This window comes from Anomaloglossus baeobatrachus, chromosome 2 (assembly GCF_048569485.1).
Source record: "Anomaloglossus baeobatrachus isolate aAnoBae1 chromosome 2, aAnoBae1.hap1, whole genome shotgun sequence".
Taxonomy (NCBI): domain Eukaryota; kingdom Metazoa; phylum Chordata; class Amphibia; order Anura; family Aromobatidae; genus Anomaloglossus; species Anomaloglossus baeobatrachus.
The window spans coordinates 296,717,008-296,741,572 of record NC_134354.1 but is presented as its reverse complement, the minus strand read 5'-3'; the positions used below and the strand labels follow the sequence as shown (position 1 = coordinate 296,741,572).

The 24,565-nt window shown below is 42.9% G+C and overlaps 1 protein-coding gene across 1 annotated transcript in view; it reads left to right on the top strand.

Moving 5' to 3' along the window:
* ACACA (acetyl-CoA carboxylase alpha) overlaps positions 1-24,565 on the top strand; it is a 776,656-nt gene that overhangs the window by 147,179 nt on the left and 604,912 nt on the right. The window contains exons 17-20 of the mRNA XM_075335853.1: positions 3,273-3,418; positions 5,882-6,032; positions 11,097-11,231; positions 15,960-16,106. Of these exons, the coding sequence (XP_075191968.1) occupies positions 3,273-3,418; positions 5,882-6,032; positions 11,097-11,231; positions 15,960-16,106 (579 nt within the window). The remainder of the gene's footprint in view (positions 1-3,272; positions 3,419-5,881; positions 6,033-11,096; positions 11,232-15,959; positions 16,107-24,565) is intronic.

The following is a 24,565-nucleotide window of genomic DNA, read 5'->3' as shown; positions in this document are numbered from 1 at the left end:
AACATCAGGCATAGGTCCAGAGGCTCAGGAACTCAGGCAAAAGTCGCAGCAGGGTGGTTCAGTCACAACGGCACAGCAGGTACTTCCAGACTTCAGTAGCATACAAGCACGACTTTATTCACAAGATACAAGCCCTTCAGCAGAAACACAAACAGGACAAACACTCATGGAATACAATACAACACAATGCTCTGCCCCTCCTATCAGGGGAAGGAGCCTTAAATGGTTGGTGCCTCCCAGCGATAGGCTGGGGACACCTTAGCAAGGTGCGCACACCTCCCTATAAAGGATTAGGAAGTGTGCACACATGCCCCCTAGGCTCGAGAGCAGGAAACCCCACACAGCATGTGCAGAGCCTGCAGCATAGGTGGGAGCAGAGCCAACCATCACGTGGGCATCCACAGGAAACCAAGCCAGGGACTACACTTATGAGGGGCTGCTGATAAGTCTTTGGCTTTGCGATCCTTTTTTTTTGTATCTATGGTAACGAATCTTACATCACATGAAAGGCTTAGGCTACATGCACACGCTACGTTTTTTGCTGCGTTTTTGTTGCGTTTTTGGTTGCAGTTTTGTTGTTGGAATTTTCTGACATCTGACTTCCCAGCAAAGTCTATGAGAAGTCAGATTTGCTATGTGCACATTGCAGTTTATTTGTCAGCGTTTTATTTGTCAAAAGTTTGTGACAAAAAAAGTGCAGCATGTTCATTCTTCCTGCGTTTTTGTCAACATTTCTCACAAAAACACAGCAAGAACACATGTTGTGAAAAACGCAGCAAAAACGCACCTACAATTACAAGCATTTTTTGCGACATTTCCAGGCTCTCTGACAAGGTGCATTTTTGTCTGCAGTTTTGGCTGCAGTTTGTGAACACAAAAAGATGCAGCGTGTGCATGTAGCCTTATGTGTCTAATATGTTTTTTCAAAATGTTCAGTTTGTAGCTTATGGCAACAGTGTTCTACGCATGTGGGAAAACAAAATGGCGGAGTCTAATGCGATATACACACCAACTGAGAGCAGAGGAGTGCTTAAAATTCTTGTTTCTGCAAGGAAAATCCGCCAAGGATATTCATGGTGATATGTCGCAGACATTGGGGGTATCAATGCCCTTCATATTCCACAGTTAAGAACTGGGTTGCCAAATTTAAAACGGGTCATTTCCTCACCAATGATGAGGAACGTCCTGGATGACCGAGAGCAGTTGTTGTTTCGGAGATCGTTGATGCTGTGCATAACCTCATAATGGTGAATCGACAAATTTCAGCTAAAGCAATAGCAAGGAGCAGTCAAGAGTGGAGGTACAGAGGTTCTCCTCGTCCAAAGAAGTTCAGGGTGCAAAAATCAGTCACTAAGGTGATTGCGTCTGTGTTCTGGGATAAGGAGAGCATGCTGCTAGTGGACTACCGTCAAAAGGGTTCCACCATGAATGCAAGGTATTACATTGAACGTTTGGACCAATTGAAGGCAGCTCTGAAGGCCAAAAGGCAAGCTGTCCAAGTGAATCTTGTTCCTGCAAGACAACTCCTCCGCTTACACTGCACAAGAGACCATGGTAAAACTGGCTGAGATGGGCTTCCAGCTGGTTGAACACCCACATTATTCACTAGATCTAGCTCCCTCCGATTATCATCTGTTTCCAAACCTGAAGAAACACCTCAAGGATACCAAATTTCACCCCATTTCTGATGCCATGGCTGCTATGGATGCCTGGTTTGAGGCACAACTGAAATCCTTCTTTTTGCTAGGCTTACAAAACTTGGAATACAGATGTAAGAAGTTGACATCAGTGGAATTATGTGGAATAAATGTAAAGTTTCATCATCCTATCTTGTTTCTTTCTGGGTAAAGCTAAAGACTTATCAGCAGCCCCTCGTATATGTGGATGGAAGAGAAGAGTAAAGCAAGTATACTGTGCAAGGTGCAGAGGGGCGCCAGCATACTCGAGAAGCCATCGTTACATGTTGATAAATTATAAACTAATACTTTGTTGAAGTATCCTTTTAAAGTAATGACCGCATTCAGTCTTTTTGGGTGGAAGTCTGTCAGCACAGTACATCTAGAAATTGCAATCGTTTCCAACCCTTCCTAGCTGTAGCACTTCAAATCTGTTAGATAGAAGATGCTCTATCTATGTACAATCTTCTTTAGGTCCGCCCACAGATATTTAATTGGATTCAGATATGGGCTCTGGCTGGGCCATTCCAAAACATTGATCTTCTCTTGGCGAAGACATTCTTTTGTTGTTTTGGAGGAATGCCTAGGGTTGTTTTCGTGCTGAAAAGGGAAATTCCTCTTCAACTTCAGATTTTTAGCAGAGGTCTAAAGGTTTTGCTGCACAGTTGACTGATATTGGAACTTATCATAATTTTCTCTGCCTTCATTAAAGCCTTAGTTCCAGCTGCTGACAAACAGCCACAAAGAATAATGATACCGCCACTATGCTTCACTGTTGGTATAGTGTCCTTTTGCTGATTCAAAATGTTGATTTTTGCACCAATTATACCTTTTGGAATTATGACCAAAAACTTCAACATTGGTCTTTTCAGACTTTATCACATTGTTCCACATGCTTTTGGCAGACTTGATGTTGGTTTTTGCAAAACGTAGCTGGGGTTGGATGGTTTTCTTTGTTGGAAATGGCTTCCATCTTGCCTCCCTACCACACATATGAAGAATATGGGAGATTGTTGTCACATGCAGTACACAGTCAGTACTTGAAAAAAAATTAACATTCTTCTCTATTTTTCAAAAATGATATCCCTTTGCTGTGTTGTAAGATGTTTACAGCCAATGGCTTTTGCTATAAAATGCAACCAAGAAAATGTCAGGAAAATCCTAATAGTACAGCTAAACTTTGTGGAGGGTAATCAGAATCACCATAAATGATGGCAGCTGTGTACTGACTACTATTTAACATGAATTTAAATGTGATTAGCCAATTCTTAACACAACCTCGTCCCCAATTATAAGATGGTGATCATACTTATGCAGCCACATTGTTTTAATTTAGTTTTTTTAAATTTTCCTCCTCCAAAATGATTTTGTTTGTTTCTCACTGGATTTCTACAGATTATTGATGACCGTCACCTTACAGATGGAAAAAAGTTCTGAAATTATTCCTCTTGGTCTCATTTTTTTACATGTTTAAATCCAGGGGGTGTGTATTGACATTTTATGTCCATTGTAGATTCACTACCTTCCAACCCTTGTAGTTTTGAATTCATAATGGCTGTGACACATAATGCTCAAATTTTCTTTTGGAAATTTCAGGTAACACGTCAGTCTCCAAATTCCTACGTTGTGATAATGAACAGCTCCTATGTGGAAGTGGATGTCCATAGACTGAGTGATGGTGGTCTACTCTTATCCTATGATGGCAGCAGCTATACAACATATATCAAAGAGGAAATTGACCGGTACTACATTCCCCCCTCCCCTTTTTTTGCTTATACCTAAATGGTTGCTTGTAGGGCACCCCACCTCTTCATCCCTCTCTGGTCACTAGACTGAGTTACTGTTCTTTTACCACCAATCCATTAAACTCCTCACTGTTGTCATGCAGTGAGGAGGAGTTTTGATGGAGTGGTGATTAAACATGCAGTTAGGTCCAGGAATATTTGGACAGTGACCGAATCTTTGTGATTTCGGCTCTGCATGCCACTATTTTTGATTTAAAGAGAAACAACTGAGATGCAATCGAAGTGTAGGCTTTCAGGTTTAATTAAAGCAGTTGAACAAAAATATCCTGGAAAATGTTTTTCTACAAAGCCTCCTCATTTTACAGGCTCAAAAGTATTTAGACAAATTAACTTGTCCATGAACATTGTATTTATGGTAATCACCAAACGTTGTTGTTTTGACCTGCCTTTATGGCACCTGACTTCAGTTGTTGCTTGTTGTTGCTTAAGGTCTTTCTGCCTTGAGGTTTGTCTTAAAGTGTAAATGTCATTTTGTTGGAAAAAAAAACCCAAGACTGTGTGGGTTGTTAGTGATGGATCACATGGCAGCTAAAATTATGCTTTTTTTGTGCCATATGACCTACAGATAGAAAAAGATATGATAGATAGATAAGACAGATACGAGCCACTCTTTTCCAGTCACATTTTACTTCAAAAGTTAAATAGTACACCTTCCCTTCATATCCCTTCATGTGCCCAAACAATAGTATCTGACCACATTTGAGGCATCTGCACATTTGGGAGAAAATGCACAACTCATTGAGGGTTTTTTTTGGGGGGGAAGGGGGGTTTAACTTATCTCCATTTTTTTTATACATATAGGTCCCTCAGAATCACTTCAAGAGTCAAGTGATCTCTTTTTTTAAATTTGTTGAAAAAAATGAAAAATTGCTGCTAAACGTCAGAAAGTAGTCCCGTCAGCAGGATTTCTTTCAGAAAACTATTTATATGTGCAAGTAGCTCTATCAAGGCTCATTTGCCTAAAGTCAGAGAGGCGGTCAATAAAGCAGGAGGAGGCGTGTTGGCTGCAGAATAGCGCTGGAGTAACAGAAAAGTCTGATCTACAGCCTCATTTGTATATGATCTCAAACCCTGATTTCTCAGTAACCGAGACCGGCCTTGAAAAGGTATTGCAGGCCTTGTCTTGAAAGATCTTGTCTTGAGAGAGCTACATGTAACTAAAAAAAACTTTGGGGGTGAAATCCTGGTGACAGATTGCCTTTAAAAGTCTTCTAACATATCAACAGTACAAAAAAAAAACCCTTCATAAATGATGCTGATTTAATATAGACATATGATAAATGTTATTTATTAACTATTTTATGTATGACTATCCATTTAAGAACATCAAAGTTAGAAAATTATATTTTTTTCTAAATTTTCGCTATATTTTAAATACTTTCATTAATGCAAATATCGACCTAAATTTACCAAAAAGTATAACATAAATTATAATGTGTTGTAAGAAAACATTCTCAGAATCACTGGGATATGTGTATTACCACATAAAGTGACACGTCCGATTTGAAAAATTTTGGCCTGGTCAGGAAGATGAAAACGAGCTTTGACAGGGCAAGAAATGCATAGTAAATCCTAATTGTGTAATATATAGACTTGTAAGGCCCTGTCACACACAGAGATAAATCTGCGGCAGATCTGTGGTTGCAGTGAAATTGTGGCCAATCAGTGCCAGGTTTGTGCTATGTACAAATGGAACAATATGTCCATGATTTCACTGCAACCACAGATCTGCCAAAGATGTATCTCTGTGTGTGACGGGGCCTTTAGGATTCCACTCTGTTTGCCAGTTCAGGTGGTGACAACTGCTTTTTCCTCCTGTTTTTCTCCATGCTCCATCCCTGTAGCATTCCTGAAACCATGAGCATGATTACTGCACAAACACTTTGGGAACAATGGCTTAATTGCAAAATTATCAATCAATTATTTACAGAATATAATATAAAAAAGTATTTTTCACTCCACAAGATTTTCTGTAGGCTCCAAAAACAACAGAAAATGGAGCCGATAAACTCAGGGTTTACCCTCCTGTGGTCTCCCCTTTTTTCAGCTGAAAAGGAATTTGTCATTAATGGTGGAGCGTGATGACTTCGACCTTCTTGGCAAATCCAGCAGTGAGGAAAAGGTTTCTTCACCAATATGTTTTCAGATCTGTGTTAGATGGTGTTCTCAGTGAGAAATATCCAGAACACTGTCTTGTAGCACTCATCTTGTTTGTATTGTATTCCTGTAGGTTTAATATATATATGTATGTGTGTGTGTGTGTGTGTGTATGTATATATGTATGTATGTATGTATGTATGTATATATATATTATAGTGTATATGCATGTATATGTGTGTATATATATGTGTGTGTATATATATATATATATATATAATCATAATTTTTTTTTTTTAATAGGTACCGAATCACTATTGGAAATAAAACATGTGTTTTTGAAAAGGAAAATGATCCTTCCATTCTTCGCTCTCCTTCTGCCGGCAAGCTTATTCAGTATGTGGTTGAGGATGGAGGCCATGTCTTTGCAGGACAGTGCTATGCTGAGATTGAGGTATTGCTAAATAAAAAAAAATATATATTTTTAAGTAAAATATTATATTATAATTGCAATATAGTTTTTTCTTAAAGGGGTTGTCTGATCTAAATCCTCAAACCTGCAGTCACATAGAGTGGATTTAGATCGGACAACCCCCTTAAGTGTTAAATACATTCTTGCTTAAAACCTTACCAGTAGCAATCCAAATAACCAGTTAAGTCCACGTCTCACTAAGCGAAATCGCTAGCAACATCGCTGCCGAGTCACGGTTTTTGTGACGCAACAGCGATCTTGCTAGCGATGTCGCTGTGTGTGATATCCAGCAACGACCTGGCCCCTGCTGTGAGGTCACCGGTCATTGCTGAATGTCCTGGACCATTTTTTGGTCGTTGCTCTCCCGCTGTGAAGCACACATCACTGTGTTTGACAGCGAGAGAGCAGCGATCTGAATGTGCAGGGAGCCGGCTTCTGCGGACGCTGGTAACCAAGGTACACATCAGGTAACCAAGGGTACCCGATATTTACCTTGGTTACCAGCGTCCGCAGCTTCTAGAAGCCGGCTCCCTGCTCCCTGCACACGTAGCCAAGGTACACATTGGGTAACTATAAGCAAAGCGCTTTGCTTAGTAACCCGATGTGTACTATGGTTACCAAGCACAGTGTCGTTACACGGGTCGCTGGTGGCTGATCTCTGATCGCTATGGAGATCTGCCTGATTGACAGCTCACCAGTGACCATGTAGCGACGCTCAAGTGATCCCTGCCAGGTCAGATCGCTGGTGGGATCGCTGGAGTGTCGCTAAGGCTAGCTTCACACTTGCGTTGTTTTCCTTCAGTTGCAATCCGCCGTTTTGGAAAACAGCAGAATCGTTAACTGATCACGGATTGCAAGTGATGGACCTGCGTTGCTTCCGCTGGCCGACGCTGCGTTGCTTCCGCCGGCCGACGCTGCGTTGTTTCTGTCGGGCGGAAGGAACGCAGCATGTAACGTTTTTTGAGCAGCGCAATCCGTAGGCTTTCGCTGCGCATACTCTCTCTGGCTCCCTGCACACGTAACCAGGGTACACATCGGGTTACTAAGCAATGCGCTTTGCCTAGTTACCTGATATTTAACCTGGCTACGTGTGCAAGGAGCCAGCGCTAAGCGGTGTACGCTGGTAACCAAGGTAAATATCAGGTAACCATGCAAATTGCTTTGCTTAGTTACCCGATATTTACCCTGGCTTCGTGTGCAGGGAGCCCGACACTTCCCCGCTCGGCTCCGCCCCCTCCCGCACTCCGCATGTACACACACACACATACACACACCCACACACACACACTCACCTGTCCCCAGCCATGCAGTCCTCGCAGCACTGACATCCTCAGCGCCATGGCCCTGCTCTGCTCCACTGTACTGGCACTCCACCCCCCGCACACATTCTCGGCGGCTGAATGATCAGCTGATCACCCGGCGACCGACTGCTGTGAGCGATCAGCTGATCACCTGGCAGTCGGCTTCTGTGAACGATCAGCTGATCGTTCACAATAGTCTGCCGCTGGTAAACCTGTAAAGAAAAAAAAAACCAAACAGATTCCGTTATGTACGATCCGTTGCATCCGTTGTGCCACTAGATGCAACACATCCGTTGCATCTGTCACACATCGCAATGCAACGGATGCCGTTCAACGCAAGTGGGAAACTAGCCTAAGTGTGACGGTACCTTTAGAGATGACCAAAGGAACGTGTGCTAATTAAGGAATCACTGAATGTGAACAAGCTAAGTGAATGCAATTTGTGCTCAAACACTCATGTTGGTACCTAATGGGAAGATTCACAATGACATGATAAATTGGATTTTACTTATCTAATTTTAAGTAGCATGCTATTTGGCTAACTAATATTTGCCAGTCTGTAAACTTTTTCTCTATTTCTGTTCTTTTTCATTGGTGGAAAAGTAATCATATATCGCCAGAATGTGACGCCACAAATGTGATAGGTTTATCAATTGTGACAAAAGGTACTTGAATTTTTGTGTTGGTGAAAGCTGACACAAATCTCTTCAGAAGTATTAAAATGTGGGACGAAAGCGTTATAATAAATTAGGTGAAAGTCTCTAAAAAATGTAATTTGTTATGCAATATGGACACCTTCTGGGGCAATTTTTTTTCTTCTTAAGGGGCATATGTCATCAGACAGTAACCTTTTTTTTATTATGTTTTTGTGTTCTATGTATTCTAAAAATAGGGCAATTTTTTTTCTTACATCACAATTTCTTTTAAAGATTAAAGAAATTACATTTTGTCTCGATATGACTACAGGATCACGAGGGACAGGGGGCTTCTGTACAGTCCCTTATGATAGAAAACCCTAGGCTATCCATGACCTCTGTATTACCCCTGAAAGTGGAAATATCAGAATCCCATGCCTTACTGTTCTCTTGAGCAGATCTAGGGTAAGTTCACACAGTGCGTTTTTCGCGGCGTTTTTGCGCGTTTTTCGGGTGCATTTTTGGCCTCAAAACTGCATGACTTTGCTTCCCCAGCAAAGTCTATAAGTTTTCATTTTTGCTGTCCGCACACAACTTTTTTTTTAAGCTGCGTTTTTTAGCTTAAAAAAAAATGTCAATTCTTTCCTGCGTTTTTCTGCGTTTTCCCCCCATACAATGCATTGGGAAAATGAAGAGATCAAAAACGCAGCCAAAAACGCACCAAATCGCGGTAAAAACGCATGCGTTTTTTGCCGCGGGTGCGTTTTTGTGCGTTTTTAGCGGCCAAAAACGCACAAAAACGCAGCGTCAAAAAAACGCAGCGTGTGCACATAGCCCTAACCTGTTATCCCCACTATCTTCCCCAAAGAAGGAAAGGGCAGGAATGTGATTGAAACACAAATTAAGACAGACCGGGGAAAACAAAAACTTGGACACACTGCAAATTCACAGGAATAAACAGTAATAGACTAAGGAGAAAAGAAAGAGTAGGAAGATCGCAACAAAAAACAAGAGTTAACACCACAACTGCTCAAAGCAATAATTCACCACCAGTAAGTCTGGATCATAACACCTCACCAGACCAATATAGGTAAGCTGTAGCTGGAATAGTCCAGCCAGGATATATAGGGGGGCAGCGAACCTGACTGGTTTCCCCACAGCATGTTTTCAAAGAGACTAACAAGCAGCCCCACAGAGATTAACTCTTGCTAGCTTGCCTAAGTGTGTGGCTGGACGCCCAAATCTCCCTGCGCTGAATACAGACATAAAAGAAGTTAGCAGACAGGGTGCCAGAATCTTTAGTTTCCAAAGATCCTGATGCCGGCATGACAATTAGTGATACCTTCAAAAATCTCCTTGTGACAGTACCCTTTCTCTAAGAGAGGCCTTTGTACCATCAAGACATGTATTTTCTGGATGGAGACGGTGAAAACCCCTGACCGGGCACTCAGCATGGATGTCAGAGGCTGGTACCCAAGTCCTCTCCTCAGGACCATAACCTTGCCAATGAACCAAATACTGCAACAAATGACACACAAAACAGGAATCAAGAATTTTTTTTAAACCTGATACTCTAATTACCCATCAACTAGGATCTGAGGGAGAGGTAAGAGCAGAGAGGTTCCAGAAGCTATGTATTTTTTTTTTTACAGAGACCTGTGAAAATATTATGGATTTTGAATGCCAAAAGTGTCAGGGGGAAAGCCACAAGATTAATGACCACAGTCATTTTATACGGACCAAACAAAACGAGGTCCTAACTTCAAAACTTCAATGATGGTATTTTGAGTTTAATGTTCTCTGTAGATGACCACACCAGATCACCCACATACAGGTCCAGACCAAGCACATGTCTACACTCATGCGCACTTTTATATTTAGAACCCATGTCACAGAAATGTTGCTGAACCTTTTCCCATGTAGACAATAAAAATGAGACAACCCCTCCATAAGTACCCCTGACGAGTGCTTCTCTTGATCTCATATCGCATCACTTTTGGTGGCCCAAAATTCGTAAGGATGTGGTAGCCTATGTATCTGCCTGTGCCACCTGTGCGTGCTCTTAAGGCATCTCACTCTCGTCCTTCTGGAAATTTGCAGTCTTTCAGTGTTCCCAGTCAACCTTTGACAGACATTTCTAAGGATTTTATAACTGATTTACCCTCCACAGGTAATACGGTCATTTTGGTGATTGTTGATACGTTTTCTAAAATTACACATTTCATCGCCATACCATCCTTACAGAATGCCAAGACTTTAGCTCAGGTTTTTGTTCGAGAAGTCGTTAAACTCCTTGGAGTTCCTTCTAATCAGTTCATTGCCAAGTGTTAGCGAGCATTTTGCTCTCTTTTAGGGATTAAGCTATTTCATTCTTCGGCATTCCACCCTCAGTCTAATGGGCAGATAATACATGTAAATCAGAATTTGGAACATTAGTTGTTGTTTTGTATCTGATAATCAGGAAGAGTGGTCCTTCCTCTTGCCAAATTTGTCATAATCATCATCATGAATCCACTGGGGTATCACCATATTTTTTGTGTCTTTGGTCTGAATCCCTCCTAAATGTTGCGATCAATTTCGATCTTGGCATTCACGGGGTTGAACAGCCCAGGGTGGTGTAGGCACCGTTCGCCTGTCACATAAGCCGAGCTCCCAGTGTCGATCATATGTGCATAGCTCCTGTGCACGCGTAATCGCCAAGACATACTGGTACGTTCCAGGTCGGAAGTCACTGCAGAATAGGACATACCTGTACTTCCAATGTCAGAAAGGGGTTAATTAAAGATCCCTTCATTGTTTGAAAATGAAATGCCAAACTCCAGTAATTTGTCTCCTCATTTCCCAGATTTTCCCGACTATATATTGCCAACTATTTGGAGTTAGGTTTGTTCTTTCACAAAGTAGTATTTTACAGACCAGTTTTCAAGTGTTCTGCAGAGCAGCGTGTTTTGTGGTTATTGATAAAGAAAGTTACTTTTTCACCAAATACCAGCATTAGTGTATTTTTCTGTACAAACTTTCTTCCATAACTGGTACTCCGCTATTGATGTGTTTCCCAGTCTACCAGCAATATAATACAGACGTAACTGGTATCTTTCCTTCTATAATAGGTCATGAAGATGGTGATGACCCTGACAGCCATGGAGTCAGGATGCATACATTATGTGAAGCGTGCTGGGGCAGTTCTTGAGCCTGGCTGTGTAATTGCTAAACTTCAGCTTGATGACCCCAGCAGAGTTCAGCAGGTAGGAGGACATCATGGATGGAAAACTTGAAAACTTTATTATGACCAAAATGGCCAAAAGCATCATGGTGTGTGGGTACTGTTTATAAATGTATTTCGTTAAATGTATCTAATACTCAGGATTTTCAGTAACTGTATATGTTCTATCAGCCTGAAAGTGCACTCGTGAATCCTAAATGTTAGAGGGCTCACATATCCTAATTGGCATGTGCCACAATTAATTTTTCGGCATCCTGATCAGAAAGACGTTTAGTTGGTGCCTTCTATTAGTAGGTAATGTTTAGATGCCGAATACAAATAATATTGGTGTTTTTCGAGATTTAGGAAAATGTAAAAGAAGCAAGTCATACCACAGCATAATAAAAATATCATACCTTATGTTCATGCTACCCATTTTCCTCTTTCAGATGCAGTTTTTATATCTATATCTATATATATATATATATATATAGATAGATAGATAGAGATATATATAGATAGAGATATAGATATAGACATATAATATATATATACAGTATATATTTATATATAAAAAAAAATTTCCTTTACCAGTGCCATGCTTTTTTTTTTTTGTTTAGAACTGTTTATTTAAAAAAAGTATTTGTCTGTTCATAACAAGGAAGCTAGTACAAAGCAAAATGCAAAGGACATCAGGAATTTTCACATATAGAAACCTACAATGGGAGACATACCACACAGACACCACTGGAGGGAAAAAACATTGGGTAGGGTAAGAGGGGAAAGGGAAGTGCATACATTATATTTACGATATATTTGACAGCAAAAAGGCCCACTAGCACTGGCCTTTATCTTTCAGACCACTGTGTTTAAGTCCCACGGGGTCCATACTTTCTGGAAAAAGTCCAATCGAATTGAGGCGGTGAGTTAGTCCATCCTTCTTGTGTCACGAATCCTGGACTCCAGATGCTGAAGGGAGGGCGGGGTGTTTTTTTCCATTGTATGGCTATAAGACATTTCGCCGATGTACAAATGTGTAGGATCAACCTGGTTGCGTCTTTAGCTACTCCTTTTGGAGGAACTTTAAGTATATAAATAAGCGGATCTAAACAAACCCTGAGGTTTCCACTCCCAAAAATTTGCGAGGGCCTCACATTCCCAAAAACTGTGAGGTAGAGTCCCCACCCCTCTTATACACTTCTATCAGGAATCCGACACTGTAGGGAAGAGTCTATGTAAGATATCCGGGGTGTTGTACTAGTGCATCAGGATCTTATACCGATTTTCCTTATAAACCACATACACCGACGTCTTGATGCTTCTCCCATATAATCTGACAACTAGAGTTTGGGAGTACCCTCTCCAGAAATGTCTCCTATTTAACCATGTATGAATGCCGGATTTCCGCATTTGAGGCAAGTATACAATAAATCCCTGATATCAGGCCCCACGTCAGAGTGCACAGCCTGCAGAGGCACTCAAATGGGTTTGGCTTAGAGAATGTCTTAAGCAGGCTTTATACGCTACGATATCGTTAATGAATTATCGTCGGGGTCACGGTGTTTGTGACGCACATCCGGCGTCATTAAAGATATCGCAGTGTGTGACAGTTATGAGCGACCTTAAACAATCGCAAAAGTGGTCAAAACCGTTGCCGCGGAGAGGTCGTCCTGAAACAAAAAATCGTTCTTGCTTATTAGCGATGTTGTTCCTCGTTCCTGCGGCACCACACATCGCTATGTGTGACACCGCAGGAGCGACGAACATCTCCTTACCTGCGTCCACTGGCAATGCGGAAGGAAGGAGGTGGGCGGGATGTTACGTCCCGCTCATCTCCGCACTTCTGCTTCTATTGGACGTCTACCGCCCTGCGACGGCAGGGCAGGTAAGTGCGTGTGATGGGGTTAAGCGAGGTTTTGCGGCACGGGCAGCGACTTGCCCGTGTCACACAACCGACAGGGGCGGGCACGATCGCTTGTGATCTCGCTAGCGAGATCGCAGTGTGTAAAGCCTGCTTTAGACTTTATGGAAGATAGAGCTAGATTCCATATCTGTGCATATGTATAATAGGCCAAAGCTGGGATCCTATGTCTTTCTCTCAAAGCAGAAAAGGGTAAAATTGTGTTTGAACAAGGATCAGTTATGTCTGTATACCGGAATATCCCAGCTCTGACTCATGAGTCTTGATGTGAGATTAAATGGAAAGCCCCAACAATTTGTTTCTCCCTCAAAACCTCCAGAAGTGGTCGGAGAAATCGTAGCTTTTGCAGGGTGACCGAAGAGACATCTGAAAGAAGCTGTAGTGGCTGTAGCTTGTACTCTATATTTTGCTGTCTCCTAGCTTGTGCCATAATGTCCTTTTTGAGCTTATAATCTGTCACACAGTAAATAATGTCTCTCGGTGCAGGAGTAGACCCTTTAGGGCAGAGGGCTTTATGGGCTCTGTCAAGACTATTGACACAAGTAGGGGGGAGAACCCAGGATATTGTTTAACACTGACTGTAAGATATTCGGGAGATTTTCCACCTCTTGTTGCTTTGAGAGAGTCAGAGGTCTAATGTTGTGTCTGTGACCCCTTTTGTCCAGGTCTTCTATATGCCTCTGGTACTCACAGAGGGTCTCATGCTGCGCTGCAACCGTGGTCTGTAAGTGGGCCATATACACTCTGGTCTCATTGTGATCCCCCTTCCAAGATTTCCACCCTATGGGCAATATGTTGTATGTCCTGCCTGATAGCAGTGATTTCTGGGCTGCAGACTACTCTGATTTCAGACACCAAAGCCTGGAAGTCTGTTTTTGTAGGTTGATGTTCTAGCTCTGCTTTCCATATGTTTCCTGAGGGACCCTTCTCTCAATCACTGGCATTAAATGGGGTATCTGCAAGGGAAGAATATCAACCTCATGGCTGAGCATATTGAGTCATGCAGGGTGTAGCTGAGAGTCGGAAATTCTCCAGGGTGTCTGTGACTTTTGCAGGATCCTGTTAGCCTGAGGAGCTGCTGGTCCATGGTGTCTCCCTGTGTCTGATGCAGCTTGGAGGTTCCTGGTTAGTGGCCAGATCAGAGGCTTCGGTGTTAGGAGCATTCTGTGCTGCTCCCTCGTGGTCACTTTCCCCATTCCCCCGCCAGATGCAGGGGAGATTCTTCACCTCTCTTCCCGATGCCTGCAGACTCACTCGCAAGAAGGGTCCTAGGGTGGTTCCCCATAGTCTCCACCTCCGGCCCGCACTTCCCAGCGGCAGACCCTGTACTTCATTGTCCCGCGGCTGCTATCTTGGCTGAGCGCGCCGCTGCGGGCTCCGAGTGCAGATAGATATCCAACGGTTCGGAGATCGAGGAAGGTGGGGCAGACGGCGCCGGTGTGACCCACGGACCATCTCAAGAGCGCCCAGGAGGAGAATGGAAGTGATTAATACCGCAAATGTAGTTGCATCAACCTACCGCCCCCAGTAACATGCTTAAGATGTAGACTCTGTGAAACCCTGCCTCCCCTTTCTGACCAATTCTGGTTTGTCTGTTGGTGCCTTATTTCTAAACCTTGATGTATGCTACGGTATAATAAGAAGTGAGGAATATTTTAGAAATGTAGAATATATCTCTGGTGTATGTACCTGTGTTGTGTGGCATGTGGTCTGTGGGTGGTCAGAGTTGATGTTTTATGCAGGCACTACAGAATTAATTCTATTGTACGTTACTGGCCAATTACATTTGACCACCCATAAGAGGAGTTCTGCTTGATGATAGAAACAATGAAGAAGAGAGAATACATCACTATCTAGTTGATACCTGCTCAAATGCATTATATAATCCTTAGGCACTAGCTTCCTCACATGCACTAAGCTATAATTCTGTTCCCAATCCCTAGAGCTCTCTAGAGCAGCGATGGGCAATTAATTTTCCCAAGGAGCCATGAGAGACCGTGACAGATGTTGAGGGCTGAACCTATAGGCTGAAATTAATTCAGCTCAATATTAAAATGAACATATTAATTATAAATATTTTATATTAATATTAATTGTATAAATTAATATTGAGCAGAATAAAGTAAGCGGAATTCCCCTTATATACCGCATGAGACCAAACACAGCCCCCTGCATATAAAGAAAAAACAAAAAAGCTAGCACTAAATGTGCACTACAGCACTAAAAAGTCCAACTGTACTTATTATAAATTTGAGATTTTTGGCAAAAAATTGCAATTTCTTGAGCCAGCCCGCCAGTGCTGTAGTGCACATTTAGTGCTAGCTTTTTTGTTTTTTAGCCCCCTGCATATAGTATAAGCATCCACAAAACTCCCTATATACAGTACGAGCCCTCCACATGGCTCCCTATATACCATTTGAGTCCACACATGGACCCATATATACAGCATGAGCCCCCACATAGCCTCCTATATACAGTATGCGCTCAAACACCTATGAAAAGAAATCCACCACAAACTCGCTTCACTCCAATTCCCGTGGTGTTCTGTTGCTGCCCTTACCCTTCGCACAGCAGACTCACGCTGATTGCCAGAAGTAGGGGCTGGCGGCCTTGCCTCCACCACTGTATTCATCACTATCTGCTGGATGTGAATCACAGTATCATAGGGTAGAGGGCAGCGGCTGGTGTCTCATGGTTCACTGTTTTGAGCCCTTTGATTGTCTCGGTTCACCAGCCAGACTGGAAAATCCAGAGGGTCAAATGTGGCCCGTGGGCCACACTATGCTCTAGAGCTATGGCTGTAGAGGAGAAATGTTATAATGTTATATGTTTTTTTCCTTCTATTTCTAGGCTGAACTCCACACAGGAGCTTTGCCAGTAATACACAGCACTGCTTTGCAAGGAGAGAAGTTACATCGGGTTTTTCATTGTGTTCTTGATAACTTGGTAAATGTCATGAATGGATACTGCCTTCCAGAACCGTACTTCAGCAACAAGGTAACTAATTTGAATGGTAATAGTTTTAAACACCACACTACAATACACAATACACAGTGTGCTTTGTACAATTGGATGCATTTTTCCTGGGGAAGAAACCGTACACTGATGTTCATTCATTTTATATGACTGCATTGTTTTCCATCAAAAAATGCTTACTCAAGAGTGAATGTATTTATTAGGATCTGGTAGAAGAGCAGACAGTCTTTTTCAAGAATAGCTGATATATAGCTGATATATAAATGATATATAAATGCACGTTAATTGGCATGAATTGGAATGAGGTAACAAAAGGGAAAAAGAAGAGGGGAAAAGAGGTGTGACGGAAAGAGGGAAGGATAGGATCCGCTGAAGGAAAGAAGGGAGGAGAGATCAAGTACAACATGACAAATGAACAAAATATAGGTAGGACCATGAGATACAAAAACTCCCTTCATTGAGTGACATTAGCGTTCAGTAAGATAAGAATATGCAAGGGGATCACAAATAATATCTGAGCTGTAATAATGGAAAGGCTGAAGTATACGAATAAGTGAATGTAGAAAGATAAGAGTACGGTAATACCGTATTTTTCGGACTATAAGACGCACCGGACCATAAGCCGCACCCTGGTTTTAAAGGAGGAAAATAAAATTTTAAGCAAAAAATGTGGTCATGACACATGACCTGTAGCGAGGATCTGCTGCTGACACTGTTATGGGGGTAATGTACCCAAACTCTCTGCTAAGGTACCCCATCCTGGTAATGATCCTCCTGCCTTGTATATGTACACCATCCTGGTATATGCCCTTATCTTGCTATATACTGGCATCCTGCTATATACTGCCATCCTGGTATATATTCCCATCCTGCTATATATTCCCATCCTGCTATATATTCCCATCCTGCTATATACCCCATCCATCCATCCTGCTATATACCCCATCCATCTTGCTATATGGCCCCATCCTGCTATATGGTCCCATCCTGCTATATACCCCCATCCTGCTATATACCCCCATCCTGGTATATGGCATGTATTCTGTATCACACACAAAAAAACCCAAAAACGTTTATACTCACCTTTCCTCGCTCCACGCAGCATTGGTTCTCCCCCGTCTGTGGCGGCAGCAGCGCCGCTGGAGTGTGGAGCCGTCACCAGTCCCTTCCCTGCAGCATCGAGATGTCCTCTCGTCTGCCGGTCAGCTGACCTGCGTGACTAGCGGCGCGCACAGCGATGATGTCATCACTGTGCTCACCGCTCGCTACACAGATCAGCTGACCGGCACAGACAGGAGGACATCGTGGTGCTGCAGGGGAACGGTGAGTATGCCGTACTGATTCACTGCACCCCGCACTGATGATGATGATGCGCGGCGGGCAGTGAATACAGCTGCACATGATCACTCCAGGCTGTAGTTGCCAGGGGTGATCAAGGCCGGCTGTTTACTATGCGCGCACCCCCCGCCCATCACCCCGCCCAACTGTCAGCGTCGGCTTCAGCGCCAAGAGATGATGGGCGAGATGATGGGCGTGCATATGTAATGAGCGGGCCCACGTGGTCACTGCATGCGCTGCCACTGCCTGCTCGTGCCCCTGATGACCCGCTTCACCGCAGCACCCTCATTCCCGGCCGCAGCCCTATATTCAGACCATTAGACTCACCCCCCACTTTCCCCCAACATTTGGGGGAAAAAAGTGCGTCTTATGGTCCGAAAAATATGGTAATTATCAATAGAACAGAAAAGAAAAGGTGGCATAATATAGTTTTTCAATTAGAGAAAATAGACAAGGAATAAATAGTAAGGCTCAAATTATGGAAAGAAAGGGGTAAAAATACCAAAACGTTACTTGTTCGTGAGGAGCAGCAGGTATTGGGGAATGTAAAGCAGTCAGGTAAACGTCATGTGGTGTGAGGCCCTGGAGAACATGACTCTCTTAACTGGAGGTATATACAGTGCCTTGCCAAAGTATTCAGCTCTCTTGAATTTTTCAACCTTTTCACACATTTCAGGCTTCAAACATAAAGATAAAAATGTTAATGTTATGGTGAAGAATCAACAACAAGTGAGACATAATTGTGAAGTTGAACGAAATTTATTGCCTATTTTAAACTTATAAAAAATAACAGAAAAGTGGGGTGTGCAGTATTATTCGTCCCCTTTACTTTCAGTGCAGCAAACTCACTCCAGAAGTTCATTGAGGATCTCTGAATGATCCAATGTTGTCCTAAATCACTGATGATGATAATATAAGCCACCTGTGTGTAATCAAATCTCCTTATAAATGCAGCTGTTCTGTGATAGTCTCAGTGTTCTGTTTAAAGCGCAGATAGCATCATGAAGACCAAGGAACACAACAGGCAGGTCTGTAATACTGTTGTGGAGAAGTTTAAAGCTGGATTTGGTTACAAAAAGATTTCCAAAACTTTAAACATCCCAAGGAGCACTGTGCAAGCGATCATATTGAAATGGAAGGAATATCATACCACTGCAAATCTACCAAGACCCGGCCGTCCATCCAAAATTTCATCTCAAACAAGGAGAAGACTGATCAGAGATGCAACCAAGAGGCCCATGATCACTCTGGATGAAGTGCAGAGATCTACAGCTGATTGTTGTAATTACACAATTGTGTCCCACTTGTTGTTGATTCTTCACCATAATATGAAAATTGTTATCTTTATGTTTGAAGCCTGAAATGTGGAAAAAGGTTGAAAAATTCAAGGGAGCTGAATACTTTGGCAAGGCACTGTAACAGTGCATGTCAACATGCTAGAGTATGTTCATATAGAGTGTAGACTTATAGAACCTACATAAACGGCCAAAGCTGTAGACAATTATAAATCCTACATGAAACAGCCACACCCTCTACCATAATAATTAAAAATACATATTATTAAAAAGTGGAAAAGGATCACTCCAGTCACAATCATCATAAATGGTAAGCCGCCCATAATGTACAATTTCATATATGGTTCATTAATTCAATTAAATCCCATTTAAACAAGGTGCATAGTGCAAGGTAAAAAATTAAGGCACCATTCCACCATTTTTTATTTTACTGTTGAAGTGTTGCTTTTAATCTAAGTTTTTTGAGTCTAGTCTTATACCATTCTTATTCACCTACTTATATCCCCGGTTCCATCGGTCTCAAGCATTTTGTGACCTGCCGACTTGCCCCAGTGTTTCACAGGACAAGACAGAGGTCACTCTTCAATCCAAATCTATGAGAGCCTCGTTCTGGTTTTCATAGACTTCCATTGAGAGCTTGTGATGTAAGTTCTGACTTCCAGCCAATCAGAAGTTGCGGGCAGAAGATGGCACCCCGGGACTATAGTGGCATCGATAAAATGTAGATTTTTGGTACTCCCTATAAAATTTGTTTCTTGTAGTCTTTATTGGGGGACACAGAACCTTGGGATAGACTGCTACCACCTGAAGGCTGACACTAGTATTACATTGAATTAAAAATTGGCTTCTCGCCTGCTAGCATCAGGTCTCCTCAGTTCAGTGAGAAGTTAATAATAGAAGCCAAATAAATGAAAGTTTAAAAAAAGATTATCTTATTACACCCTGAGAGAAAACCTCAGTAAATGCACACCCAGCCGGGTAGTCAAGGGTGGAAGCGGTACCAAAAGTCTACATTGTCTTGTTTGTCTCACTGGGGGACACCGAACCATGGGATGCCCCAAAGTTCTCCCTTCGGGTGGGACTAAAAGCCAAATATACTGTTACCACAAAAGTTTCCAATTTCTGCCTCTGCTGCCGCCTGGGCAACTTTCCACGAAGACCTAAGTCTGCAGAAGCGAAGTTGTATACCCTATAAAGCTTAGAAAGGTATACACCTATAATCCAGTAGTTGTTCTACATAGTTGTAAAACTGAGGCCTGGTGAACAACAGCCCAGGAAACTCTTAAAGCCCAAGCAGAGTGTCTTGAATTGGGGAACTTTGGCACCTGTCTTATAAGGCTTACTAATGACTAAACTACTCAAAGAGCAGTGGTCACCCTAGAGACTATCACACCTCTGCAGAGCATACCATGATAACCCACAATTAACCATTAGTAAAGAAAAAAAAAATAAAAATATATATATATATATATGTATATATATATATATCTAGAAATTAATCATACAGGGACAATAATAAACACTAAAACACATTTCAAAAGGGTGGATACTAATAGCTATTTGGACTTTAGGAGTGCTCATCACCCCAGCTGGAAAAAAAACATTCCGTATAGACAGTTTTAAAGTCTCAGAAAAAACTGTAGGGGTAAAGAAGTTTTATATATATTTTTAAAATATCTCTTTACTTATTTGTATATTGGTCTAGTCATATGACCGAAAATCATCCAATATGTTCCACCATTGGTAGCAGGAGCGCTGCAAGACTGGTACATTTTGGAATGATAACCCACAAGACATCCGAACAGAGCTGTGACAACTAGGCAGAGCTCTGGTTACATCAGACTGTGCAAGATACTCTCACTGAGAAAAGAGACAATCTCCTAATTAACGTGAAAAGCCAGAGAACTCCACTAAGGCAAAAGGTGGGAGAAAAATTACTAAACTGCTGTACATCTCTCTAATCAGTGCAAAAAAGCAGAAGGACTGAAGGGAGGCAGTCTCTCTGCCATAAAGACCATAAAGGTCTCTCTGAACCAAGGTAATAATGCGTTGGCCGCCAGTCTGACCTCAGGACTAGGAGATACATTTTCCTAGACCAGAATAGGCAGGGCCTCTTGGGAGGCTTCCCAAGTTCAACTAGACATACCAAAAATTAAAAGGAAGGGTATCGCCATATGAGCACTACCCATAGGTTCCCACCCTTGAAAAATGTGCTATAGTAATTGGTAAAAAATGTGACTGACTTTTTAAGGCTCTAGTCCTGAATCTGAAAGGTCAAGAGCATTCTCAACTGTGGACCTGACGGTCCTGCAACTAAACTAAATGATCAAAAAAATCGTCTAGAAGAGGACAACCCTACGAGAGGTCTGACTGGACGGTATGGATGGAGCCTGGGGGCATCTGCCTGATGAAAGGGAGTTCTGGACCCCAACTGCAAAATACTAAGTTACACTATCCAATCCAAGCTGAATAGGAGAATGCTGTCCTATTAAAGAAAAACCAAGATTACTCTGAAATGTGGAAGAGCACAGACCTCTGCACTGACATACCACATACTGAGGGAAGTTCTAGTGTAGGCAGTAGGCCACTTAAGGCCGCGTTACACGCTGCGATATCATTACCGATATCGCTAGCGTGCGTTCCTGCACCCATCGGTTGTGCGTCACGGGCAAATCGCTGCCCATGGTGCACAACATCGCTTACACCCGTCACACATACTTACCTGCCTAGCGACGTCGCTGTGACCGGCGAACCATCTCCTTTCTAAGGGGCGGTTCGTTCAGCGTCACAGCGACGTCACTAAGCGGCCGCCCAATAGAATCGGAGGGGGCGGAGATGAGTGGGACGAACATCCCGCCCACCTCCTTCCTTCCACGTTGCCGGTGGCCGCAGGTATGGTGAGGTTCCTCGTTCCTGCGGTGTCACACATAGCGATGTGTGCTGCCGCAGGAACGACGAACAACCTGCGTCCTGAAAAAGCAACGATATTTGGGAACTAGACAGCGTGTCAATGATCAATGATAAGGTGAGTTATCGCTAGTTACGACGTCGCTAATGAGAGCGGATGTGCGGCACGAATTCCGTGACCCCCAACGACATCGCGTTAGCGATGTTGTTGCGTGTAAAGCTGCCTTTAGAAGACCCTCGGTAGCGTAAGATCTCCAAGCTCCCTGGACAACAATCGTCTGAATGACTTGAATTAACACACAAATGAGATGGACTCAGCCAGAGCTTCGTAGGATGTAATGAGAACTAGAATAAGGTGGAGACCGGGACCACATAAAGGAAGAAACCAAGAAATAAACTGCCCCCTTAAAGGGGGCTTCAATAGCCATTCATTGCATCTAAAAATTACCTCCCTACTCAGGAGCATCAATCCTGGTGTATCCTGATCAACTGCCTCCAATCAGCTGAAGAAGCCTCAATGAGTTTAAGCCATCTTACTATTAAGCGAAAGACTTGCTGGGTACGTCAGCAACCCCAGCCGCTAGAAGTAGAGAAAATGTTGGAGTTAAGGGCTGGAGTCATCAATTGAAAGGGTACCCTAGTTATTCAGCAGAAAATCTGGAGCAGGGCCACCTGGACTACTAAAAGGATACCCTAAGATGAGAGGTCTTTTATCTTTTACTGAGACAAAAAACTGGCTGGAAGTTGAAGTGCAAAGAAGACCTGTAACTCTGTGTCACTTAAGAGATCAGAGACCTGTTTCTCACCCAAAGTACACCTCACTGAGGGGTCTGAATTAGCTGGACAGGCTCACCTAGGATAAGGCCAAAGTACTCTCTGATCCGTGTGTACAAACGACCTTCCAAACGGCTCATCTTGGATAGTGGTCCGGCTACTAACTGAATTGCCTGTATGAGCAGCCATACAAAAGGCCTCTCTTGTGGCGATAGTCAATAGTTGCAGTGATGGTGCACTGCCCATTCAGATGCAATATATGGCAATAAATTAAATTTATTAGACTCCACAGAATAACTCAGAAACTGTTTTTTGCCTCCAGAGAGGAGCCTAGCTTGTGGTGATGAGCTGCTGAGAAAAAATAAATAGAACAATGCCTATGCAACATGACAAACTGATGGTCTCCGTTAGCCTGACTCACTCCTCTCTGACAAGGCATTTGCCATGGGAAATGGTTAGGATCACTGGTTATGATTACAATCTACCTTCAACCAAGGAATCAGAATCCAATGAATACACTCATCAGGGGAAGAGATCAGAGTACTGACTGATCTGCTATTGCGATACACCAATTTTACTTAGTTGAACCAGCTAAGGTAACCAGAAAGAGCACCACCTGGTCTGCTTTCATGTCATGTAGCTCTCCCTTGTGATCTGACCTAAAGATGAGAAAAGACACTGGTTAAAGGGTCATATTCACTCTGAGTACAGTGAGGCTTGCTTGCTCAGTCATATCCTAAAGAGGAGGCTGTGCTTGATAATCAGACGCCTCTGGAAGAAAGCAGATAGAGTAACATGAGTGATACGTCAGGGTTAAAATATGGTACGCTACCCAAAACTACACCTAAGTGTATAACTGTCTAGCTAGTGAGTGTGACACAAGGCAGAGGTAATAGTACTAATGGTGATAGAAGCCCTAAATAATGATTCCACAATTGTAACCAGGGTGTAGGATACGGAAGAGCTCAGGGTCAAATGCCAGCAGAGGGAAAGGCACTGCCTCATACCATGGCCGTGAGATACCAACAGAGCAATATGCTAAGGCTTGGTTTCAAGGAAACCAGACCCTCCATGAGATGCAAGTATACTAAGTAATGAGGCAGACCGAATAGTCGAGAGGGTGCGTGGTTCTCTGAATTCTAGCTATATGAGAGACATAGAGGCAAAGGGACTACTGGAAAAGCAAATGATGCTAGAAGGGAGGGGGAGCAGCTGACACTACAATTGTCAAATCCCCCAACAACAAACAGCCTACTCGGTCCCACGGTCGTTAAGGTTTGAGAATATGTTGAGACTCCAATAGAATTGTGACTGAAGGTGCGGAGGCTGACCGATGCAAGTGTGTGATGCAAGCCAAGAGGTGATGGAAAAAATAACATCCTGGGTGAATACCCAGGCAAAATGGCGCTGCCCATATCACAGGAAGAAGAAGTGGCGGTGCCAATTACATCTGGTGGCGGGATCAGTGGGAGTAAGGACCAGAGCCTGTGGCTGGTAGGGTGCAGGGACCATAGCCTGTGGCACAGCTGCCCACTCTCGATAGGTTAGAGGGTGTGTGTAGATTGGCCCCATTGATTTGCCAGTGAGCATGATCCACCAGGTGAGCTGTGAGCTCAGTGAATGAACTAATCATATCAAGTTATACAGAGTGTGAATAGTGGAAGGTTACATACATGTTTAACCAATGAGATTGAACACTAAATGTGACAAACATACACCACCGCCATGCAAGACCTCTACCTACACACCAAGAGCTGCATTCACCCTTAACAGCACGGAAAAGAGCCCTTCTCCACTCACATCCTCCCCATCCTGGCCCAGGGGAAACACCCAAACACCTGAGGGAGAGAAGGAGGGGTGAGAGGAGAGGGGAGAGTACACCACAATGAAAAACGACTCTGGAAAGCAGCGCAGCACAGCTCTATGGTAAGGGACATACTTAACTCTTATGTCTAAAAGTTGGTGAAGTCTGGACTCCATCTTCTGGTCCATGCAAACACACGTACAAGATATATGGGGCTGGCGGGCCGCAACTAACACTGCACAACACAAAACTTTGTTGCTTGCAGGCAGGGTTTAGTCTGCTGGGGAGGAGCCAATTTTTCATTCCATGAAAGGGTATGTGTTTACACTGCAGATTTGTTTCTCCACTGAAAAATGCACCCT